The sequence below is a fragment of the Alnus glutinosa genome, chromosome 1 (genome assembly GCF_958979055.1).
Source record: "Alnus glutinosa chromosome 1, dhAlnGlut1.1, whole genome shotgun sequence".
Taxonomy (NCBI): Eukaryota; Viridiplantae; Streptophyta; class Magnoliopsida; order Fagales; family Betulaceae; genus Alnus; species Alnus glutinosa.
Window position 1 is genome coordinate 41,604,413 of NC_084886.1, and position 24,860 is coordinate 41,629,272.

Here is a 24,860-nt window from a genome sequence, read left to right on the forward strand (position 1 = left end):
GATTTTGCAGGAATTGATCTCAGATATAGCCACCACACGGCCTATTTCAAACTTAAGTTCAAATTTTAAGAACGGAAAAAAATTTTGGTACAAATCTTTAGTAGACTTCACTTGTGAAAACCGGGTTGAAAAGATAAGGTACCTAAGAACTTATGTACACATGGTGAAGATTATACTTAAGTCACGTGACAGACGGATTTACTCGGGTATATCATATATGCAAAGCTAAGTACAATAAGGATTCAACACTTGACAGACCTAACACCCCTTCTCCCTCTCCTCATCCCTTTTTTCTTTTTCCAACCCCCAAAAAAGAAAATAAGACACATCAACATGATACTCCATTACCCAAAACACCACATAATAACAGATTCTGGATGCTAGATATATCATGAACAGGAGGCCTAAAAGAACTCACGACCAGGGCAAATCAGAGGAGCCACAAGAGACCAGATATATAGCACGGCGGTAACCCACTCCGTGCAGATCCGAACCCAAACTGATGTCCAGCCAACATCTATCAGGTCAGAGCTCTCGGATGAGTTGGTCCACCCAGAAAGAAGCATAGCTGAGTACATGCTAGCCAAAGCAAAGATCAGATGGAAGAAGGTATAGGAATAAGTAACTGGACGTGCTTCTGCTTCCTTCTTCTTTTCCTTTCCTCCTTCCAACTCTTCTGCTTCAAGAAGAGGTTTCTTCTCACCTGCAACAAGAATAAACAATATTTAGAAAGCCTGTCATATGTAATAACTAGGTATTATTAGAATCCTAAATGAATGACAATATCTTATCACGATTTCCATTGAAGTTCACAAGAATTTTATAAGTCATCCTGTAAGTGATAGATAATGTAAAGGGTACTAAGAGACACTTTTAGGAACTTGGTAGAATTCATTATCAGTTGTCAAAGCCACAATTTGGCACTTGCTAGTCGTTTCTGTGCCTGTGTCATTCACTTTGAAGAGTTAACAGCAAAGGTAGGTAATAGGGAATTCAAAAAAAAAAAAAAAAACCCGGAGCCTTATCTGCATACCTAAGCCCAGCAGGCACTTATTCACTAGATATAAAAAACATCTCTGCTCAACATGTTTCAATGTAGCTAGCATTCACAACATGCAGCAGGAGGTGAGACCAAAAAGCCATAGGATCAAGACCTTCAAAATCCTAATACCATACCAGAATAGTTTGGCCTTTACTACCCTATCAGACATGCTATGGATGGCCAGAGAAGTAAAGAGCACACTTAAGTACATAAAGCACATTGAAATAATGGTGACAACTATACCAGGATGGTTCCAATTTAGTAATCTCAATGTGAACCTTGTCTAAAGGCAGGAAACAACCAAAACTTTATTCTACAATGAGGTAGAACAAAGATTTACAATAATTGGCTTTTCCTTTGCGAACATCCATTTTTTCAAGTTGCTAAGGAAATAATATTAACATTTGCATTCAAAAGGTCAAAAAACTAAAAAGGATTCCATATATGTGCACCTGACTTGGGTGAAGATGGTGGTGATAGAAATGTTGTCGAAGATCCAGCACGAAGAGCAGAGTATAGAACAGACAGAACGGTTGTGAGCATCCCAAGAATAAGAGTGCTTGTGGTGACTGCTTTTGATTTATTACTCAGTCCATTGCATACATAGTCACGAGGTTCACTGGCGAGACCCGTGTAGCACACGTAAGCACAATAAAGAGATATCACAGAAGCAGGCAAGAGACTGCCATTCACCTGTTTGAAATTTCTAGTCAATATCATCTTGCAAGTTGAAAAAGGCAATTTTCTACTGTTAACATCCAGTAAAGGGATCACACCCTCTGGCACATGCCTACCAAGTTCTGAGTTTGTCAAGACATGAATTACAGTGCAAGGCAACAGGTATGCGAGGCAATTCAGCAAACGAGGGAATATTGCTAGTTAGCATTGAAAAATAATCATGGACTCCAAATATGACAGGTCTACTATAGTAGATATGTGCCTATAATACATTCATGGCTTGAAGATTGCAACCACTGGATGCCAATCTCTAAAACATAATGAACATAGTTCTGCTCTGAAGCCAAACTCATAATATTAGGAATCCTTAGTACTGCAAATTTATGTTTGTAAAGTCTAAGTAAATGAGTATACTGTTAGAGACACCGGCTTATCCATTTAGGCTGTATAGATTGCAAATTTGGTTTCATTTTATCTGTCTCATACCAATATCACTGTCGACCCCTTTCATTGTCTGGAAGATAGCTGAGAGTAGTTTGAGATTTTTAAATTTTCTATAAATCACACAGAAAGATGGTTGCCCATGGTGCGATTATTTTAACTCGTAAATAATAGTTAATTCCTTCACATGCAATAAGACAGACATTGGATTTAGAGAATTCATGAAGTATATAGGATGCAACTAATGCCTGATGACATAAAGGGGATGTTGAACTCAATTGCATCAAAGGCATAAAACCATATGAGGAGGTGTCATCTTCCATCTGTGAGAAAGGGAGTGGTACCCCCAGTAAAAATATAAATATTATGCTTACCGTAGGATGCAATGCAATAATTCCAAATGCAAATGCCAGAATCATGGTCATGACAATGAAGAAGACATTGAGGCCACAGTCATGGCCAGAAGGGTTGAACCAAATGAACAGAATTCCTGAGAACGTAAATGCTGCAATGTAGCATCCAACTGACACCGAAAGTAAAGCAATATACCTAAAAACATGCAAAATATAAGGTTAGAAGCCAAAATAAAGCAGTGAAGGAAAGTTTGATAAGATCTGAAAACTTGAACCGACCACTTCTGCTCGTCTTTCTCAACCCAAGCATCATTCCATGAGTGTGTACAGTCTAGTAAGATAATCACTTGAACCAATAAAAATAACCCTGCTCCAAATTTTGATAAAGTACCTGCAAGTACAGAAAGTTTGCACGGATAAATTGAGGCACCATCTCTCAGAAAAGAATGAAAAGTTCTGAATCATTATAAATTAAAGTAGAGAAATGGAGGCAAAGCAGCCACCCCTGGGGAACAGCATTATGACTACAGAATGAAAGTAGACATGTAATGCCCTGGCCCCTTCCTACTCTCGTTTTTCCACTTGTGTGGTACCTTCATTCTCAAATCAACATATGTGGTGCACATTTTGCACAAATATAGCCACTTAATTAATCCCATCAAAGCCAAGGAAGGTAATAATCCATGTACGACAACGTTTTTTACATCATCAGATGGATACGCGTTTCTTTTTTATCACATTACAGCAATCTTACAGCACAAGGAGGAAATCAAATTTTCACTCGCTTTAGTGGAATTCTAATCAACCTAGAGCCTAGAACTATGAGAGCTCCCTAGGTGAATATGGGAATGTAATGTCAGGAAACCGATGCGTCTCATGTATGTTGTACAGGCTGAAAAGTGGTATAATGACTTTACACCATGCATGAAAGTCATAAAACCCAAGCATGAAAAATTCCTTTATTTTCTAGCTTTTACAGACACATATTACATAAGAGCATTCCTAGCAGCCTTACCACAATAACTTTTTAGCTATTTTGGTAGGGCAATTTGGTGAAAACACACAAAAATCACTCTTAGTAGCCTCGCTACTATAACCAAAAAGTTGTTGTGAGTGAACAGTACTCACCAACAATAGTGACCACTATTCACTCACTAAATCATTAAAAAACTACAAAAATTTGGTCATTTCTCTCTTTTTCTTTTTTTCCTTTCTTTACCACACATTAGCCTCTCATGCACAGCATCACTGGCATGAAAACCAATTCTTTGGATTTCTTAAAGAGTATCCATTGCCTCCATTGGAAGCTACAATTTGTAATTTGCAACATGTAGATTAATACATAAATATTTTTTTACATGGCCTAGTTCGACATTCTTCCCATTATGATGGTCAATACAGAATCAAGACTTGTAATCTATGATGTATGTACTTCCCATGTTCTTTTCTAGTTTTTCAAGTACGAACCATAAACTAAAGCTCTACTCCTCTCGCACTATAATCACTGATCTGAATTGGGAAGAAATGTCGGTCTGATAAAGAAAAGTGGAATTTAAAAATTGAATAGTGATAGTGAATAAAGAAATCTGCAAAAAATATTATTTAAATGGAATAGTGATAGTGAATGGTTAAAATAGTGAGGCTGCTGAGAGTGCTTTAAAAAAGTGGCTCACCAAAATAGAGAAAAGTAGTTTTTAGCTATTTTTGCTAATAAAATTTGGTGAGGCTACTAGGAATGCTCTAACATGGCACAAAGAAGACCGTTACCAAGATAATTTTAGCTGCTATGCAAGCAATTTATTGACACTCAATCAAATATCTCACTCCAAAAATTGCTACAAGCAGCCAAAAAAACCTCTGACAATTGTCCTCCATATGGCATATGTGAAGCATACAAATATTCCAAGACGAGGTTTATACAATCCTCCATCAACCTTGGCTAAACAAAAGCAGCATAAGATAACAATCCATTTAATGTGAAAGAAAAACTTACCATAGATCGAAATGACAACATTAGGAAGGAAAAACATGAGGACTACCAGCAAAAGCCAGATTAGCATCTTGGCAATCCATCCACCATGGTGCCATGAATCACGTCTGTCATTTTGGTCCTTTATGCCGATCATTATAACAGCCAAAATTGCAAAAAACAAGAAATTCCCCAAGCTCACACGAAGAACTGCTTGTATTTGAAACCATTCCTTTGTGTGAGTGCCAGAAGTGTTTATCCCTGTTACCACAAAAGTCAGGAAAAAAAGTCATAAAAAAATCAGAACAGTTCTTTTTGTAACTCTACTAGTGTCATCAGAAAATTTCCCTTTGTCCCCATTGTATCATGCATAAATTGCTAAACCTACAACCAATCTTCTCAAACCCTGTATATCTTCAACTTACTCATTATCAGTCAAATTCACCAAATTTCTACTGGATTTCCAAATTATCTGTCCAAGATAATGCAGAAAAGAAAAATTCAATTAAGCTTGGCCGTTTCGACTAGTCACAAAATCTATCCATTCACATTATTAGACATGCTTAAATAATAAATGAATGCAAAACCAACCCAGTTTAGGAAATTTAGAATTAGATGCAAAGGAACTAAAACATGGCAGTCCCATCATAAGAACAATGAAGTACCAACATACAAGAGCTAACCCACTATAGCAAATCAAACTAAATAAACCCAATAAGAACATCTCAACTAAGCAACAAACAACTCAACTGAAAAACCCAATTTGTTACATAACAAGTCCCACTAGGAAACAACATTGCGAAACCGAGCAAATCCAACTCGTATTATATTCAACAATTTTACATACCCAAATGAAAATAAGCTCGAAAACGGAAAATGGGTTGTGAAGATTGGAACTCACATGGGATTTTCTCCAAGAGAGGAGACGCGACTTCCCGGAGAATCCAGGAAACGATTAACGATATACCGAAGAGACCACAGTAACCAAGCCTGGCCGAGCGCTTGGTGATCCCAGAGGCCACTGAGGTGCAGAGACCGCAGGTCAAAGCTGCACAGCACGACGCCAAGCACGACATCTCCCTCTCTCTCGAAAGCTCCGGGCTTATGCTCTTGTGACTGGTAGAACAGTAACAGTCGTTGGTATTGCGTCTTTGCGTACGTAACTTAAGATTTTAATGGTAATTTCTCTTTAGCGTTTGATCTGAATCTGATCAGGCTTGTCAGGATGCACCGCAGCACCAGGTCAACGTATTCTGAACTTTGAACTTTCGGTGGAGTAGAAACTAGAAACCTCCCGTCTATTCATCCATCCATCTAAAATCTTTCAATTATTGGAGTTAACAAATGTCCCTCTTTCACATTCAAATTTTCAAAATAACTGTTCGAAAAAAATAATAATAATTCAAAATAACAAAAATACTGTACATTAAAAAAAAATTATTATTTTTCAAAAAAAAAAAAACCACGGCCACCCAATGGGTTAGACTTTTTTCCTAATTTTCTACTGTTTTTTTTTTTTTTGAGATTTTTTTTTTCTTTGTTATCAATAATTATCGACTTCTGATCATTATGGCATTGATAAGATTAATGTGACACTATGATTTAACTTGCATTTGTGATCTCCCAATATTGCTTCACATAGATCATCTCCCAATCATTATCTTTCTATTCTTTTGTATTTTTCATTAGTCCAGTTTAGTCTTATTTTTATTCAAATAGAATGTAAGATATGGTTCATTTATTTTTTCATTACATTATTGATTCATGTTACAAATTCATGAGAAGTGAAATAATATATATTATATCTTAATCCTACTTTTATTGTGCTGATGCGATAGTGTTCATCTTTTTTTCTTTTTTTTTTTTCTAACAATAATTGATAAACATTTTCACGTCACGTCAATTCAATAAAAATATAATATATAACATTATTTTCATTTCAATAAAAATGAGATTATGGCTGGACACCGTGATTCGTAACCACGTGCTTTAATTCTTTGGGCCTCACCTCGTTTCTACCGGATGTGTTTCAGAGATTACCTTAAGAAAAAGATATTGTGTTGTGGAATATTTCTTTGAATAATAACAAGAAGTAATTGGTGTGATATAAAATTTGAGAATGTTTTATAGAAAAATGAAAATGTTTTGTTTTATAGTAAATTTTTTATTTGAATAGTAATAAAAAAAATTATTGATGTAATATAAAAAATGTAAAAAAGTTAAAATATTTTTGACTTATTTTTTTAAAAAAAAAGTGGAAAAAAAAAAAAATAGAAGGAGAGTTAGAATAGTTTGCCAAAGAAGCTCATTTACTGTTTCCGATCATTTCCGATTAAAAAGATGTGAAAGCCCCTCTCACTAAGAATAAGGCCTACCGGATGGTGGTATAATTTGGTAGCTAGGCCCCGTTTATTATGGTTTGAGCTTGCTTTTGCCACACCAAAAGGCTTGTAGGATTTTTGTTTGTGGCCCAATGGGTATCAAATACTAGTAAACATCATTTGAACCCAATACCAGCATATTGAATATACTTCCTTCAAGTTGTGCAAAAATGATACGCATATATCTTTTACATATATTTTTTTTTTCATATCTCTATATAATTAAGGCCTTATTCAGTTTGCAGAATGAGTATTTCATTGAAAAAATAAATAATTATTTCCAAAAATTAAAGAGAGTGGAACGAAATGATTATTCCTAATCTTTAGTTTGGTAACAACTTGTACACTTTAATTAGAATCCAATCAAAATTACTAAAAAAAACCTTACATTACATATATATTAAAAAAAATTAAATTATAAAAAAATAAAAAATGAAAAATGGTGGGTGGCCACAACCACCCCCGAAGCCCATCGGGGGGTGGCCAGCCGCCCCTGATGAGAATGCCACCCCAAAGAGAAATCTAAACATCATTTTCTATTTTTTTTTATACAATTTTTTTTAAAAAAAATTAGCCATTAGATCTGTAGGATCGATCCACACCTTCAACTATATATGTGGATTCTACATATTCAATAACTAATTTGTTATTTTTTTTTTTTAATTATATGGGAGAAAGATAAATAGCAGTTCTCAAAATGTAAATGAATTGAAGAATAATGGGTTAAACAATCACCTTACATTGACCTGCATGAGATTTGAGTTCGTTTGTTAATGCTTTCTAGTTGAAAAAGTATTATGATGTAACCTAAAACCATACCCAAAAAGCATTATTAAACGAATCCTATGTCTCTTGGCATCAAAACCCCGGAAAGATGCAAGAAGATCACACATCCTTTTAGTATACATGTTACAAGGGCTCCATTTTTTTCGTCCAAATTTGTGATATTGATCACATTGGCAAACATTATTTCGTTCGAGTTGTCATCTTGTACACGATTTATGCTAAAAGGTGCATGATTTATGCTAAAAGGGGCCCCAATATATAGTTAATGGAACTCACTCTCTCTCTCTCTCCATGATGTTCTGTTCCTTTAAAGGGAATGTTGTGATTGTGGTGTCTCAGTTAGTCACATCTTGAACTACACCTAATCAGCTCCACATAATTGTACTTCAAATTTCCAAACACCAAACAAAAGAATGGCTCCCCACCATTTGAGCTTGCTAGCTATTTACCCTTTCTGACATTTTCAGCTTGGAAAAGCACAACATTTGTAACGGTCCAAGCTGTTCGATCGATCTGCAACGTGAACCTCGATGATCAGGCCAAAAACCATCCCTTCCACGACAGGTGGAACACTAATCCAATAGGTCCACATTGATTTATCATGCCATGTAATCTTATCTTTATACTTTTTTTTTTGCTTAAAGATAAGGTTTGAGACCCTTTCCTTGCCAGTCTTTTCCATGGCAATTAAACATGATTCGACAGCCGAGGGCGACATACTCGATCGTTTAACTTTTTTTTTTGAAAAATATCTCTTTGATCTAATTATCGATCGATCGTAACTTTACTGTAATTAATTTGTTATGGACTAGTGATCAACCCATTACATATCACATGCTTCCATTTTATGATCACCTCTCTCACGTAATTCCAATAATTGTTAAAATATCTCCAGAATATTTCTATATATATGATGAATCAGATTTCTCATCCTATTCGATCGTCTACGTATCCTTGGGATTTCTCACTGTACGTATTTGACTGCATATCCCATAATTTCTTATCATATTTGGTAGGGTTATACAGTTTTTTACACGATCTGAGAATTCGATATCAAATCAATATTGAAATTAGAAAGTTATGGCCGGTTGAGGAATCTGACTCATTTAATTAAATTAGTCGAGTTATAGTTGACCTATATAGTCTAATATTTACATCACGCCTCGACACGTAACATAAATGTTGGCAATTGTTGACACGATCCTCAAATCCAACATGAAAATTTAGTGGGTTGGGGTTCAGGAGTATATAACCTGTTTAATTAAATGGGTTGGGTCAGGGCTCACCTATATAGTCTAATACACATGCCTAGACATGACCTGAACTCGACATGTGACATAAGGGCTGACGATTTTTTACACAACCTGCAAACCTAAGAGTGTGTTTGGCATTGTGATTTTATAAACAAAAAGTGCGATTTTAAACTAAATTGCAGAAAATGAATCGTTTAGAATTACGTTCATAAAAAATTGTGATTTGAAAACGTAAAAAATCTTCTTTTTCAAATCATAGGCAATGGGATTTTTTTTTTTTTTTTAAACGCACACAATTTTAAAGGCTAAATTGCGATTTTAAAGACCAAACTACGTTTTAAAAAATCCCATTTTCAAATCGTACATTTTTAAAATTGTACTTTCTAAAATCTTAAACCCGAATGGATCTTAACACAAACTCTCAACAAGAAATTAGCGAGTTAGAGTTGATGAGTTTGACCAGTTTAATTAAATGTGTCATGTATATGGTCTTATAACCAGTGTCGAAGCAAGAATTTTGATTTGAAGGGGTCAAGATTATAAAATAAAGTTGAACAAAAATTGAATAAAAATATTACAAACTATTAGTAATAAACTAAATAAACAAGTCAATAAAATTTGATTATTGTTAAAACATATAAATGTAATTTTCTCTAAAATTTAATTTTAAAAGCTAAACTACAATTTTATTTATTTTTATTATTATTATATTATCAATAGGTCATCCTTCCCCAGAGAAATAAGCCTTCTTCTTGTATGTATAGTTGAAACGCGCGTACACATATATAGAGCTATATATATATATATATGAATTAGACCAGAGACCGGGGGGGGGGGGGGGCCATAGCCCCCACCCAATTTCCTTAAAAAAAAATTTCTAAGATTAAAAAAAAAAATCTCAAAAAAAAAAAAAAAAAAGTTAAAAAACTAAAAATTTAGCCTATTGGCCCCTATCAATAATTTTGTTTTGCCACTGGCCCCTGCCCATAAGAATTTCTGACTCTGTCCCTGAATTAGACGTACAAAATGTCCAATCAATATCGAATGTCACGCAATTAATATATCTTACACTACCATATATATATATATATATATATATATATATATATATATATATATATATAGTGAGATAATTGGTGTACGTGTGATTAAATTATAATTTAATTTTGTTATTACTCTAAAAATATATATACCATATATATGTTTCACGATCACTTGGCAAAGCAATATTAATGTACGTGTTGCATTAATCTTGACCCATTAATTGAAGCCAAAGAGGGCTCAAGTCTCAACATGCAACATGAGCTCACGTGTATAATTAGTTCTTGTTATATATATATTAATTAGCTAAGGTCAATTCTAAGAGGTCTAGCTAGATAGCTAGCTACAAATTAAGGTCGATTCTTCCTGTCAATGTTACTTAAAGGGAGAAGACAATGATCGATCTCAATAAAGGGTTATCAACTATTGATGAAGATAACTAGATAAGATTCATGTTTTTGTACTTTGGAACTGCTTTAACTAGGGCCACCTGGATTGCAATAGTCAATGGCCGGCAAGATTGATTCCAACGTCGATCGTTTATATTAACTAAGTTGAGTCTAGAGAGGGAAAGTAGTGCACGTGACATCCATACACTATGTAGGTACAGGTGGACCCTATGACATGGCCTTGAAGTGTACATGTGGCTCCAATCTCTGTTTGGTAGAATCCTATATATGCCACATGCGATGATCGATCATTTGATCAATCTCAATAAATCTGGACCAAATCTGAGGAAATATCATACATATATGGGAAGGCCGAGATTTGCCAAGTGGAAGAGAATGGTTAGACAGCAGAGGGGGAAGCTCTATATTATGCGGGTCTGCATCTCCATGCTTCTTGGTTGGCACAAGTACTCTTAGAGCTACCGACCCTCAACCACACCCTACGTCGTAACTCGTACGTACGTACGTGCATGATGCGCACCGTTTTAATTAAGGAGCATGCATGCATCATGATCAATTAGATGTTTTTTTTTTTTTTTTGAGCTGTTCATATATATATATATATGCTCTGTTTAGCTCTATTTTTGTCTCCAATTCCCAGATCATCGTGTAAAGGGTAAATAGAGCATATATATATAAGTAGATATACCTTGTAAAATTACTTGCTGAAATGCTATCTACCATCCTTGCATGCATGTGTTTATGTTATACTCAAGCTAGCTACGTCGTACTGTACACAACGTAGCCTTCTCAGGCAAGTGACCAGTCATCAGTGCATGCATGAATGTGTGTATATATATATATATATGTGTGTGTGTTGTACAAGCAACATATATTTTGTGGCAGTAAAGGTTCAAAACTAAATGAAAAAGTGAGATATATGTAGCAGAATTATGAGGGGCTGTTTGTTTGATAGCTTTTAACGTTCATATTCATAGCATCATCCACTGATCGTACATGTACAGTGGGTTTTGTTTGGCTATTTTTATCGCTACATATCTATATCATACATGTACAGAGGGACAAAATAAAGCCCTGTAGAGACAGGAAATCAAATTAGGATAAATTATGACGGGTCCTTTTCCAGGTGAATTGGCAGGGGAGACAAGGTGATGGGTTTGCTTTGTCAGCTTTGCTTAACTGGGACCCCGCCATGTCAACCCAGTCAGAACCCAGCACGTACCTGTCACATATTACTTCACAGTTCTTCACACCCTCCGTCCTTAAAAGCCTCTGTTTTAGTTTGCTTTGTATATAGTAACCAAAATTTTAGCCGGCGGTATAATTCAATGCGGCTCCCGAAGCTCCGGTCGTGGCAGCGGTGTTCGAGGCACATCCGGGAGCAGCGAACACGGCTGTATATCATATGGAAGTGCACCGTGATTCTTCTGAGCTGGGACGGGCGACATTGATCGTTGATTGTTACCGGGAAAAATATTTTGGAAGTTCAGGTAGCTTTTGAGGCTAGGTTCTGCGCGCAACAGCTAGCTGTATGACTAACCCCATCTCACGTTCAAATGACCTCCTCGAACTCAGATTTGGCATTTGATGCCAAAAGCGACTTCAAATTGTGCATGCAGGCTAGGAGGTTAATTTATGGCTGGAATATTTATGACTAGATATTCGTGTAAGAAACGTGTGCAGAAGGTTCAATTACTGTGTTTTAGCAAATGCATAATATATAGTTGATTTTCCGCTTGCTTTAATTTCTTCATGATTTTGACGGGGTTTGCAGTGTTTAGAATATAATTTAGATGATTAAGTTTAAATTTTTTTATTTGTTTAACTTTTGCTCGAGATGAGTAGTGATTTAGCATAAAAATCTTAAACTCGAATCTTGTATGGCTGTATATGTCGTTCACCCCAATTTCAATTAAAAAATTTACGTGTTGAACCTCAATTGTTAAATGAGAGTTCAAGAGTGAAGAAGAGTTTTAAAGTATAATTTAAATAATTTAATTTTATAATTTAAGTAATTAAGTCTACCATTTCTTATTACCTTAAGCATTTTGAAATAAATTGTGATTCAACTAACAGGATCGATCTGAGGCCTTTTTTTTTTTTTTTATCAAACTTACGACCTATCCCTACTCCAATCCCAATCCATAATCGCCAGATGCTGGGGATATGTATCCTGGTCAGCTCTCTCTCACAGCCATACACCATGGCCACGTACTCGTCCAACCAACTCGGAAGAAAAGTAAAACAAGCTATAGAAAATCTCTTCGAAGTATCTAAACAGCACTCACAGCACTCTCCTTGTTGAATGACAAATATCCATATGGTTTCCCTTCTTTCCCAACTTGCCGGCTCTCCTTTTCGCTTGTTATTCCAATTTTCAGTCAATAGAGAGGCTCGCATTTAGTTAATTTTATATAACACATATATATACTTCCAGGACAAAGCACTACTTAGTCAAAGCTCAACAATACTATCTCATCAAACATGTTTGAGGGTTTTAATAGCCTCTTATTTTAGATCCTTTTTTCCTGTATCTATCTTCAATTCTCAAAACTAAATTGAGCCTGACCCAGCCCAAGAGGTTCGATCGTTCATAGTCCCGATATCAAGTAGATTCAGCTCTGAGTACACATAGCATAATAAACAAACAAATCTACAAAAAATTGAATGATTTGATTGTTCTCCCTCCCTCCCACCAGCCAGCAACGCCATCTTTTTCTTTTCTGTGGAGCTAGTTACCGCTCCCCTAATTATGGCAGGGATCAAGACGACTTAACTGCAGTATACATTCATCATCTCTTGCTTTGGCTTCCCTGGGGAATTATAGCCAGAAAAGACAGTAAGATTTAGCTTCAACACTAGGACAAATTGGGTATGGGGAAAGTAATCATGTTTTGCAATCACTATGTTGCAGAAGTAAACAAAATTAAAACCTCTTAATATTCATTTTTGTTTAAACAATTATCACAAATACTCTACAAAGAGTTCAATGCCAAATCTTATAAAGTTGTAGACAAAACAGTACAATTATTTGAAAGTGAAGTTCTGTATTTTTTGCATCAAGTGCACTCTTTGTTTCATGAATGTAAAGAGGAAAAGTCTACTTAATCTTAATGCCGGTTTCCTTTTAATCAACCATTAACATATTTATCGACAGTAAGAGTGTGTTTGACATTGAAATTTCCCAAACTAAATTGTAGAAAGTATATTGTTTGGGAGTGCATTTTTAAAAAATTGCAATTATATGTTTTCAAATCACAGGTAAATTCCTTTAAAAAAAAAAAAAAATCACAGGCAAATGAGTGCTTTTTTAAAAACACATGATTTTAAATGCTAAACTACAATTTTAAAGGCTAAACTACAATTTTACCAAGCGCTTAGCTTCAATTTTAAAAATCACGTTTTCAAATTACGTTTTAAAACCACTATTTTTAAATCCATGTTTTAAAATTGCAAACCCAAACGGACATTAAACCACAAATTAATAACACAGTATAAGGTATGTAATGGACTAATGGCTAACAACCTGCAGCCCATTATAAAGGTAGTAACTTCTTATTTTCAAGTTAAGAAACTCATTTATTTATATTATATTTGATCAGTTGGCGATTACTGATTACAGTTCAAATATTTCAAAAATATGGTGAAAAAGACCACTTCACTATAACAAGTACGCCTGGGCTCCGTCCTAAAACCATTACCAAGAAGATCAGCAACCCAGATAATTAGTTCATCGTTTCAACCCTTCAGTCCACCATAATACACTCCAGCTGGATGCATAATATGATTCAAAGAAGTGTTTATCAATTGCTTGTGCTAAAAACATGCGTTACAGGATTTCCACCACCCCGCCCCCCACTTTTTCCCCTTATTTTCTGCAATTACCATCTTAATAGAAACCTGGGTCTAAACACTTAAATGTTCTAAATTTATGTTGACTTCACATTGGAAATAGATTATTTTATTTTACTAAGCTGATAGATAAGAAGCACAATATAAAAACAGACCAAAATGGGGGTATTAAACACTTACAACTCCCTTCTGGCTTGTTAGCCTCCGAACAGACGGAGCTCGTGCCACCAATGAAGCAGCTGCGGCTGCAGCCACACGGATTCTGCAAAAATGAAGTCAGGAAGACATCCAATCATTTTCAATTTCTTTTTGACAATCCTGTATCTTACTGCAATTGAATCTTTGCAGTAAAAAACTCTATACTACCGTTTATGCACATCAACATATTCATCTGTCTCATCCACAATTTCCTCCTGCATTGATTGACGAAATCATCAGCATTGAGTCTATTGCCAACTGAAGAAATGTGCAAACTGAAAAGGAATAGATATATGGGGGGATGTGCTTTACCTGCAGAAGTTCTTCAAATACATCTTCCAGGGTGATGATACCAATGACTTCACCATCTTCAATATCTTCTAACGAATGAGGCAAACCAATTGTTGCTGTGCCATTATGTTGTAAAGAGGGCGGCCTATTCAACTTGGTAGGCCTCGAAGGCCGGTCAATCTCAACAACGACACTGTCTACCGCTTCGTCTTGTTTTGATAGCAAAGGAGTTGTCAGTTGGGAGTTCTCGCCAGTGGCTTTGTTCTCTTCAGATTTTTCTCCCTCAACTGTTGGAGGAAGAGTCTTGCCTCTCCCCTTAGCCTTCACGACAGCTGCCATATGACTGCTACCTTTTTGAAACTCATTCAATATATCATACAGAGGCATATCTGCTGGAACCCTGGGGACAACCCGCACATCAACAGTTAATATCCATACTTAATTCTGAAAGAGAGATCATAAACATATCTAAATATAAATAAGCACACCGTGGGATTCTGCGGATGGAAACAGCACTAACAGGGGTCTCTGTTTCAGGTCGTACAGTGAGAAGACTCTTCACCTAATCCCAAAGTAAAAAAGCAAGAAGAGAGAAATCAGCAAACCTCTAAACTGGGAATTAAGTATGTAACTAGAAACTTTGTCGACAGCTTTAACATCCAACCCACCAGTAGAAGTCCAATTATATTCTTTGGACTCCCAGAATAGACAGGAACTCGACTATGACCACGGGCAAGAACTTTTCCCATTGCTTCCCTGGGTTATAAAAATTGAGAAAAGAAAATACAAATATATTTAAAGGATCAATTGTGTACTAGTATCCTAAAACTTCCACAAAGCATGGACAAACTAATGAAGTGGTAATGACTGGAATTTCAAATTTTCCCAACATATACCAAAGGTTTAATAGTTCATTGAGTCTGAACATACACATTAGCACAGACTTAATTTTTTTTTTCTTATTCTTTTCTTTCTTTCTTTCTTTCTTTTTTTTTTTTTAAAAAAAAATTTTAAAATTTTTTTTCTTTTTTATAGAACGATAGCAGAACAATGATCTCCATCAAAATACATGTTGACATATGCTAACAAGTTTCCGAAGCTGGAAACTGATTAGAAAATAATGGATTTAACTTTTGGCAGTAATGTGAAAAAAGGAATTTAGAAAGTAAATTGTACTCTTGGCATCTCAAAAGTGAAGATGGATCTAGAAGAAGAAAACTAATCACAACAAAACTTAGTCAGGTGTAGAAGTTACCAATCCAACTTTGAATTCACATCCAAGGAAAAGGTTGATTCAATGGGTGTCATAGCCTCCTCAGCAGTCTGATTAAAAAGAAAAAGAAAAAAACCATGAAGAGTGACTTTGAGAGGCTGACCGCAAATAATGTCAAGGGTCTAGGTTATATAAAAGACATTATGTAGAAACAACAAACAAAGCCATCGGAGAATTATGTGCACAGAGATAACTTTGAAGAACTCAGAAATGATAATTTCTGTGAAGTCATAGCTAGCTGGTCATATTCGAATGAAGAGAGGAAAGTATATAGATGCAACTTAAAAAAGTGTACATAACACTGCAAAGTAGTCTTAACCATTAAAGCATGTGATTCCTTCCCCCTGCGCCCCAATAACTTGAATAGAAAAATTAATAAGTAAATAGATAAAAGGTTAATGCAAGAAATTTTCTCAGCTGCATTCCAGAACCTATCATGTTCTGAAAATTGTTTGTCTAAGCCAGGCACTTCTAAAAATGCTCAAAAGACAAGCAAAATAACAATAGATAAACACCTCCTCAAATACCAGTTCAAGTTACATTGTTTACCTTTTCGGTTAAGTCCAGTGCTCCACTAATAATAGTCGTCTCATCGTGTGTAAGTTCACCTCCCTTCCCAGCCTAAGCATAACAAGGAAAACATGATATAGCATGAAGAAGAAAGCCAAGACATATTTAGGAAGTTTCAGCATTCTTGACACAATATAATGGTTTTACCAAGTGATAATTGCAGTGCTTTATGTATATTAACTCCAAAGAGCTTTACCTCCTTGCCATGGATCGAGACAAGGGCTTTTAGCTGAGCCCGCCTAAATAACGCTTCATTATGTCCCAGTACCCAATCCAGAACCTGAAACACTAATATTTGAAGTGTTAAGGAGTAGTATCAATCAACAAACTACAGCAGTAGAGAATTAAGAAGATAGTTTTAGCCGTAATTTCAGTGAAAGGGTGCTAGATATTATGTGGAAGTAAGATATGTACACCACTATTAGCCATTTCATGGTGCATAAATACACCACTATTTCGTGATGCATAAAACGAAGGAAGCTAAAATTATAATAAAGCTTCATTCAGAAACTCGGTTTTATATAAAAGAAAAGTACTACAAAGGCAATAACAAGACAGTAGCTAAAGTAGAGGTTTGTGAGATAACTTTTCCTACATGTAGAGAAAAAAATAAGGACCAGCACTTTTCTTGTGAACTACCTCTAGTGTGCAACAACCACGTAAATCTCATGTTCACAAAACATTATAAAAATTCTGTATTAGATGTTACCTTTCCGATGGGATAGGCAATTGGATAGCAAATTATCATCAAAATTCTCACTAGCCATACGAAATTGGCCCCTACAGCAAGTCCATATCTTGTGCAAATTGCTTGCGGAATGACCTGACAAGTGAAACCAAACAGAATATCTCTCACGTTCAAATCAATAAAATGTAGCTTTGAACATCGCAGCTAAACCAGTGAAAGCACGCCATTTAGTAAAACAACATACATACCTCTCCAAAAGCCAAAACAAAAGTTACGGAGAGAATTATTGCGAGATACTGATTGAAAAGTTTGTCCAGGTATATAGGAAGGGCCTGCAGATTATGAATACCAAAGCCATTAACTGCAACCGAAACAAAGCATAGTCCAAATAGCAATATGAAGTTGACTAACATCTATCTCAACAATAACAATATCATTATCTTCAATGCTCCACCATTGAAGTAAACCCCAAAGCATTTTTTTTTTCTTCTGTTTATTTCTTTTCCTTTATTAATATAAAGTTCTCGTATTCCCAATATAATTTCCTCATTAGAATCGAATGGTTATCAATGTTCAATAATTTCCCAACTTATCCAAATACTTTGTCACGACCTAAGTTAGAGTTAGACATATCAATGTTCTTACTCCAAAAGGGCTAATCAATGTTACGATTGGAGCTCCCTAGAATCATTTATATAGCATAATCCTACATAGTAAGAAACTAATGTCGGACTTAGTACCCATGCGACGCTTCATAATCCATCCATCTAATGTGGGAGTAACTCTAGGATGTCAAAAGTTTTCCTGTCAAATCCCCGACGTCCTCATCAGGGCCCACCATCACACTAAAATACGCTAACACCATATGATGTTACTAGATTGACTTTGATGCTATTTAGCACGACTCAAGGAAAGTGGTAGTCACAGTTGCGCTAAACCCCAAAAGAACTGATCAAAATTATAATTGAAGCTTCTAGTCACTTGTCCATTCCAATCTCAATTAGTAAGGAACAAATGTGACATTTAGCACTCATTGCAACGCCTTCACACAATATATCCACCCAATATGGAACTTAACTTTCTGGGATGTCAAGAATTTATTGCTAGATAGTGTTACACTATCAATTAAATGATTAAATTCATTAGCTCCTACCAAACTTAAGCTTTGGGAACAAGTAGTGACTTAACATGATAAAAGACAGGGGTACAAAGTTCAAACTCTAACTCCACGCTATACCTCCCATTTCACTTAAATATCTTACACGTTGGACTTCAATGAAAAAGAGATTAGAATTACATGCGAGGAAAGATGTTAGAATATCAATTAAATAATTAAATGCGAGGAAATATGTTAGAATATCAATTAAATGATTAAATTTATTTCTTATAAGTTTAAGTTAACTGATGATTGAACATATTACAGTAACAAATGTGCACAAATGCATACAGAGGTACAAAGTATATTCGAACATACTATCGCATTTTCAACACTTGAATCATATTCCCTATAATTCCATTTAGAGAAATTCCAATTCAAAACCAAATTCATCACTCCAGTTACCTCCATGGAAACGGCATTGCACAAAAGCAAAGTCACAAGGAGCTGGTGCTGCTTCTGTACCACCGGAAGTATAGTAGCTTCACACAATCCCGAAACAACAAACACACGTATTAAAAAAAAAAATCCAAAATCGAAACGAAACCGGTACGACCCGGAATCGGAGGCGAAAGTAAGAAATGGTGAATCGGGGACCTTACCGGCTTGCTTTTTCTCGGTGGAGGTGCCGCTGCGCTCGAGTATCTCGAGGTCAACGCGGCCTAGGGACATGAGGCCGAGGGTGAGCCCGGACATGATTCCGGCGAATAGGACCAGGAAGCACGATATCCCCGCGTACACGAAAAACCACACCGATCCAAACGCTATGCCAGCCCCGACCGCCTCCGATTCGAGTTTTCGGGTCAGCAACCGAGTCGCCATCACGGCATTTAACAGGTGCATCGCGCCCGCCTGCTCTCTCTGATCTTCCTCTTCTTCTTCAGAGTTCAGACTTCAGAGTTTGTAATCGTCAGTTTGTATGAACCATTGAATGGTAATCGACTGGTCTGAATGAGTTGTGGTGATGTGTACATGTGGCGGGATCAGGAAGGCTAATACAAAGATCGGACGGCGGGGGTGATGTACACGAGTCTAGACTATTAAGGCTCCTGGATTGATGTGCGGCTAGTCGTATGTGTGTCCGTACTGAACATGTATGACCCCCCAATGAATCGTATGAATCGTGATAACTGATATGGATCCTGCCACAAAATGACGTGGGAAGTCGATCCTCTTTTTTTTTTTTTTTTTTGAATCAGAAGTTAATTCTCTAATGCAATTTTTGTTTGTTAGGTACGATGATGCCCCGTTTGGCACCAACTTTTTTTTTTCTTCTTATTTTTACTTCTCTAAAAAAATCAAAAAAATTTAATTTTAAAACATTTAATTTAATTTTTCTTACTTTTTATATCATGTCAACAAATTTTTATTACTATTTAAATAAAAAAATACACTACAATACAAATTTTTTCACTTTTCCATATAAATTCTTTCCACTCAAGTATATTTTTAAAATATAATCTTTTAAATCTTCAATTAAGACAATAATTGATATTTTATCACATGAGTAATGCTACACATCATCCCCTTGTCCTCCTTTTGTCCTCCCAAATTTGATGTGGCTCTTAAAATCACCATTGAATTTATGATAAATCGTTATTGAATTTTGATCCAATGGTGATTTTAAGAGCCACATCAATTTTGGGAGGATAAAAAGAGGACAAGAGGATGATGTGTAGCATTATTCTTTTTTTTTTAATTGTATGAGCTTCTCACATGCTTTTTAATGACAGAAATTTCCTACAAACCGGTTTGTAAAATATTTTCTATACCTCACATATAAGATTGACATGTGTGATGTATCGCTTGGCATATGAAAAGCACGAGTTATTTTAATAGCATGTACTTTTTACATGCTTTTTTAATATCATTAATAAAAAAAAATGTGCTTCTTAAATACTTAAAGACATATGTCATTTTTATATGTAGGTCGTAGAAAATTTTCTACAAATTGATTTGTAGGAAATTTTTGTCCCTTTTTGTATGAATTTCCTACGAACCAACTTTTAAAAATAACATGTGTCCCTTGCATATAAGAAGCACATACTTTTTTAATTGCATGTGCTTAACCTAAACTGTTTATTTTAAATTAACGGCTTAGATCGTCCCAGTTGTACATAAATAAAATGAAAAAAATGAAAAAATAAATAAATAAAGTCGTGTGGTTTGGTGGGGTGAGTGAATAACCCTCTTAGCCGCCAAACCACCGACACCCTACATGACCACCCCACTGTTCAATATTTTTTTTTTTTTTTTTTTTGCATTGTTGGCATGATCTGTACCATTGATATAAAATGAACGCTTCACATTATACACATGTCCTTGTTTTATCCATGCCGGTGACTGCAGTAATTTTCCCAACGCCATTTAATAGAAAGTTTTCCCCTTTTGTTGAAAACCAATAAAAACCATTTCCAATCATTAAGGGCCTATTTAACAAAATTTTAAACACCCTTTTCACTCAAATGCTGAAAACTTTACTCAAATTCTATTTAACTAAACGAATTTTGATATATGACTCTCACTACTACTACATTTTTAAAAACAAACTACAATAAACCCAAAACACCGCCATTGTAGGGTGACTGTCGCTATTGCTAAAGCCACCGAATCACCACTACAGTGCAGCATCGCCATCGCGATGCATCATCAATTTTTAAACTATTTATTTTTTCTTTTATTTTATAAAAAAATATTTTTTAATTTTTGTAAAACTCTTTCGAAATTTTACCAAATCAACTTCAACTTTTCTCAAATATGACTCTTTCCAAATCAATTCTTAATTTTTACTTTTTACAAAACTCAAAACACTTTTCAAAATTTCACCAAACATGCCCTAAATTCTTTTGCCTACGTCTAATGCATTTCCTAGGGGTGTACAAGCTAGCACTTATTAACCGCTTAATAACTACATAACTGCTTTTGGAGGCGGTTGGAAAAAACCACTAACCACCTATGACAGAGTAGTCATCGATTTTAGGGATAGGCGCGGTTAATAACCGCTAACCGCATACCCTTATATATATATATAAAATAATAATATACAAAACGATATCGTTTTTGTGTGTTTCATATAGAGTTTTATTTTATTTTATTTTGAGTTTGTTGAAATTGATCTTTATTCATAAAATAATATTCTTGACCTTTGTTATATTTTGAAACCTTCTAATTATTTAAAAAAGACCCAAAATCATATAAAATAGGTCCTAAAAAAAGGCTCTACGAAGGTCCAAAACTTCAAAATAGGTAAAAAATGTTCATTTCTAAAAAGTAGTTATGCAGTACAATAATAAATTTCAATAATTACTAACCAACAGTTATTTTAAAACAATTAATTGCCTAAGGCGGAACAGCTGCAGTTATGAAAATTTGATAACCCCTTAAGGCGATAGACTGTTAGAGGCAATAACCACTAACCACAATCTCTTGTACACCTTTAGTATTTCTTGAAACTTAGGCCATATCTGAAATCCATACAAGTGAAAATGGAAAATTGTACTTTATATTCATTTGTTGATGATAATTATTAGAATTAAGTGATAAAATTATTTTATTAGTCAATAAGAAAATAATTTCCTATTACACTCTCCCTCTACTGACAAAAAGTTGAAAAAAAAAAAAAAAAAAAACACACACACACACACACACAAACATAAAAGTGGTGTAGGAAAACGGCACAAAGAGGCTGGGTGTCGGTTCGGTAAAGTCGGTTAAGTTAAATTTGTCGGTAAAGTTGATAGGTGGTCGATGTCGGTTCGGTAGGCGGTTAAGTTGGTTACGTCAGTTTGGTTAAGTTGGTAAAGTCGGTTAAGTCAACTTTGTCAGTAGAGTCGGTTGGCGGGAGGAGATCAGTAGGCGGTAGTCGAATAATTTGCCCACCCCTCGCCCAAGTGCATTTTTCAGTTCAATGGCAACGACTGTTTGTTAGAGATTTTGAGTTACATTCTCATCTGCCTCTCAGCAAATTTTGCCCACCTCCTTGCAATGAAAAATTTCAAGAACGACTAGAACTTGTACGGTGTTGCTCTCCTCCGACTTTTGGGCGATCCAGGCTTTGCAATTGTTGCATAAACAAACCTGCCATCAAAAAACTGAAGCACAAACCAACTCCTAAGCCATCAATACGATTTTATTGGATGTGAAAATATATCTGAAGATGCACACCTTTCCATTCATCTCTTTCACGACCAATTCAGCAGAGTCTTCCCTTGTAAACCAGATATATCCAAATCCTAAAGACTGCCCGGATTTTCTATCCGTAATTAGTTTCACTGCAAGATGATGTTAAAGTACGAAAGATATACGTAATCCCGCAAAATTTTGTACAAAATTTGAATCAAGAACATGAAAGCAGCATGCACCTAATGAAAAATGAAAGCAGCAAATTCATCATGAATGAGATAAGGGATGCTCGGGGAGCAACTAAAGAGAACTTCAAATGCCCTCTTTGATTCTTTGAATCTCTTCAATTGCCTCCTGGGCATGTATACATAGGCATTTCGTGTTCAAAGCTACCTGAACCCATGTCCAGACACTGCCATATGATTGTGCTACAAGGGCCCTGCAAGCATGCAACCTGGGTTCATGTGTTTAAATGGGTGCATACACCATAACAGAGGATGGAACCAGAAATTCTTGTCAAGAGAGGCCAAAGCATAAATGAAAAAATATATTAAGATTTACTATTAAATTAGTATATAAATAACAAAACTAGCATCGATTCAGTGTCATCAAAATATAAACATAAGAAAGGAACACAGAATAATTGTTTTTTAATATATTTCAATTTTCAATTTAATCGGCTATCAAAATGGAGCCCGATTTTCTTTTAAATCTCAAAAATCATCTACGATTAAATATGTATTAAATTTCACAGCAATTTCTCTTTCGATGTATAACAACATAACAATGAATTTCTCAGCATACTAGTATAGCATTATTTTATGCTGCGGCGTTGCTAAAGGGGCCAAGAGGGTCATTGGCTTGACCCCAAATGGCCCTATTATAAAATTCCATATAAAAACTTGGTCTTTCAGCCCAAAAATAATCTATATATAAAACATATATATGTAGATTATGAAAAATTCATAGAAGGGCAGGCCCCCTTGGTCTGTCTCTGCGGCCAGAACAGTATGAAATTTTGACATAAGGTAAACATATAGTCATATGTACTACACACCTACTTATCAAAAAAAAAATATGTACTACACACCTAAGAAGAAGCTGTTCCTTTTAGAAATTGCTTCCACAGACTCCTTAACTGAAAAATTCTACAATCATAGAAATTCACCTCGGCTTACTTCTCCATACTGTGAAAATGCCCTCTGCAAATGTCCCTCCGAGGTTGATTGTGGTAGTCCTGCATCAATTAGATCCAAAGGCTTCAGATAAATGGCTATTCTCTAACATTACTACAGAACCATCATCAATATTGTGTTACCAATCCAATGAACCAAAATCATGTCTTTTTTGAATTAATTTTGTAAGATTACTAGTTAACAAAAGAGGGAAACCAACCGAATATCTCCTATAAATTTCTATGTAAAACACTATCTTGATCTCTAACAAATCTATAAGCTTCATTGCTACAAGTTCCAATATAAATCATTTTGAATATATCAAACCAGACTAGGGATGTTGGCTAAAAGTAGCACAACGCCACGCATCCAAGCAATGTACAATTTTTTTAGTAGCAATGAGCAACATTTTGATCATGGAGATATATTTAGTTCACAAAAACAGAGCCAAATACTTGAACCTAGTTCAATGGAGAGAGAAGCTTTTGAAATGCTGCCGCTTACCTTAGACTGCTAGAGGAAAACATCAAAAATCAAACTTCTAAAAAAAAGGTGACATTCCTTCCATTTCCTACATTTTCTTACCAAACGGACCCTAAGGTTTATCAGAAAGCTAAAAAATGAGCTAAAAACGACCAATGTAGGCATATTGCGAAAGACCCAGAAAAACTTTCTCGCCCATTTAGAAAAAAACGTACCTTTTATGAAGATTCTCGTGGCAGGGGACACATCTTGCTGTACTGAAGAGCTAGAGCTCGTACTACAGCGACGTGATTGAAGCGACGGGTAGCGAAGATTGGTTCTTGCAGAAAATGATACTGACGAAACTAGGGGGAAGATTGACTGTGGAATTGGCGTTTCTGAGACCGAGGGGTTAGGAATTGCGTAGTTTCTGTGGGATTGAAGCAATTGGAATTGGGATGGGAACGAATAAAACAGTGCCATTCAAATCCCTAATTCTCTAAAACCCTAATTTCCTGAGAAAGCCCCCTTCCCTGCACGCAAAGATTTTGACTCAATGGTCAATAGTCAATGCATTCCAGCTGACCGTCAGAGAGAGTGTGAGAGTCCAAGCCATGTACTCATGCCACGTATATCGTAGATTTTCATTTTTCTGGGTGAATTATATTAAGAGCAACCATAATTCTAGAAGGTTCGTTATGAACTGCTAAGCGAACGTT

General features: G+C 35.5%; 4 protein-coding genes across 4 annotated transcripts; 1 reads left to right on the forward strand and 3 right to left on the reverse strand.

The window, feature by feature from the left end:
• Positions 1-44: 44 nt before the first annotated feature.
• Positions 45-5,781, reverse strand: LOC133881985 (uncharacterized). The gene is made up of 6 exons (XM_062321068.1): positions 5,385-5,781; positions 4,508-4,744; positions 2,794-2,905; positions 2,536-2,710; positions 1,495-1,735; positions 45-703 (listed from the first exon to the last, which is right to left on the reverse strand). Exons 1-6 carry the CDS (start codon positions 5,557-5,559, stop codon positions 405-407), a joined length of 1,239 nt encoding a protein of 412 aa, XP_062177052.1. The 5' UTR covers positions 5,560-5,781; the 3' UTR covers positions 45-404.
• Positions 5,782-11,576: 5,795 nt separating this feature from the next.
• LOC133858934 (small polypeptide DEVIL 14-like) lies at positions 11,577-12,099 on the forward strand. Its single transcript, XM_062294381.1, has one exon. The coding sequence runs from the start codon at positions 11,683-11,685 to the stop codon at positions 11,803-11,805; it is 123 nt and encodes a 40-aa protein (XP_062150365.1). The 5' UTR covers positions 11,577-11,682; the 3' UTR covers positions 11,806-12,099.
• A 705-nt stretch (positions 12,100-12,804) lies between these two features.
• Positions 12,805-19,459, reverse strand: LOC133881995 (DUF21 domain-containing protein At4g14240-like). The gene is made up of 13 exons (XM_062321077.1): positions 18,985-19,459; positions 18,788-18,864; positions 17,475-17,558; positions 17,248-17,361; positions 16,735-16,818; positions 16,518-16,589; positions 15,951-16,018; positions 15,364-15,451; positions 15,184-15,257; positions 14,717-15,095; positions 14,573-14,619; positions 14,387-14,468; positions 12,805-13,167 (listed from the first exon to the last, which is right to left on the reverse strand). Exons 1-13 carry the CDS (start codon positions 19,223-19,225, stop codon positions 13,147-13,149), a joined length of 1,431 nt encoding a protein of 476 aa, XP_062177061.1. The 5' UTR covers positions 19,226-19,459; the 3' UTR covers positions 12,805-13,146.
• Positions 19,460-22,216: 2,757 nt separating this feature from the next.
• Positions 22,217-24,773, reverse strand: LOC133858935 (glycine-rich RNA-binding protein 4, mitochondrial). The gene is made up of 4 exons (XM_062294382.1): positions 24,378-24,773; positions 23,673-23,741; positions 22,547-22,653; positions 22,217-22,473 (listed from the first exon to the last, which is right to left on the reverse strand). The coding sequence occupies exons 1-4, from the start codon at positions 24,622-24,624 to the stop codon at positions 22,387-22,389; spliced, it is 510 nt and encodes a 169-aa protein (XP_062150366.1). The 5' UTR covers positions 24,625-24,773; the 3' UTR covers positions 22,217-22,386.
• Between the last annotated feature and the right edge of the window lie 87 nt (positions 24,774-24,860).

What these genes read in the sequence shown, in the direction of transcription:
- LOC133858934 (XM_062294381.1), top strand. Translation starts at nt 11,683, where the DNA reads ATGCGGCTCCCGAAGCTCCGGTCGTGGCAGCGGTGTTCGAGGCACATC.
- LOC133881985 (XM_062321068.1), bottom strand. Translation starts at nt 5,559, where the DNA reads ATGTCGTGCTTGGCGTCGTGCTGTGCAGCTTTGACCTGCGGTCTCTGC. An exon ending in TCTCTTGGAGAAAATCCCAT is followed by an intron (nt 4,745 to 5,384) that starts GTGAGTTCCAAT and finishes TTGTGGTAACAG; the next exon opens with GGATAAACACTTCTGGCACT. An exon ending in GAGAAAGACGAGCAGAAGTG is followed by an intron (nt 2,711 to 2,793) that starts GTCGGTTCAAGT and finishes GCATGTTTTTAG; the next exon opens with GTATATTGCTTTACTTTCGG.
- LOC133881995 (XM_062321077.1), bottom strand. Translation starts at nt 19,225, where the DNA reads ATGCACCTGTTAAATGCCGTGATGGCGACTCGGTTGCTGACCCGAAAA. An exon ending in TTGTTTTGGCTTTTGGAGAG is followed by an intron (nt 17,362 to 17,474) that starts GTATGTATGTTG and finishes TTCACTTGTCAG; the next exon opens with GTCATTCCGCAAGCAATTTG. An exon ending in TATGTTGATGTGCATAAACG is followed by an intron (nt 14,469 to 14,572) that starts GTAGTATAGAGT and finishes TCATTTTTGCAG; the next exon opens with AATCCGTGTGGCTGCAGCCG.
- LOC133858935 (XM_062294382.1), bottom strand. Translation starts at nt 24,624, where the DNA reads ATGGCACTGTTTTATTCGTTCCCATCCCAATTCCAATTGCTTCAATCC. An exon ending in CACGAGAATCTTCATAAAAG is followed by an intron (nt 23,742 to 24,377) that starts GTACGTTTTTTT and finishes TAATTGATGCAG; the next exon opens with GACTACCACAATCAACCTCG. An exon ending in GTATGGAGAAGTAAGCCGAG is followed by an intron (nt 22,654 to 23,672) that starts GTGAATTTCTAT and finishes ATCATCTTGCAG; the next exon opens with TGAAACTAATTACGGATAGA.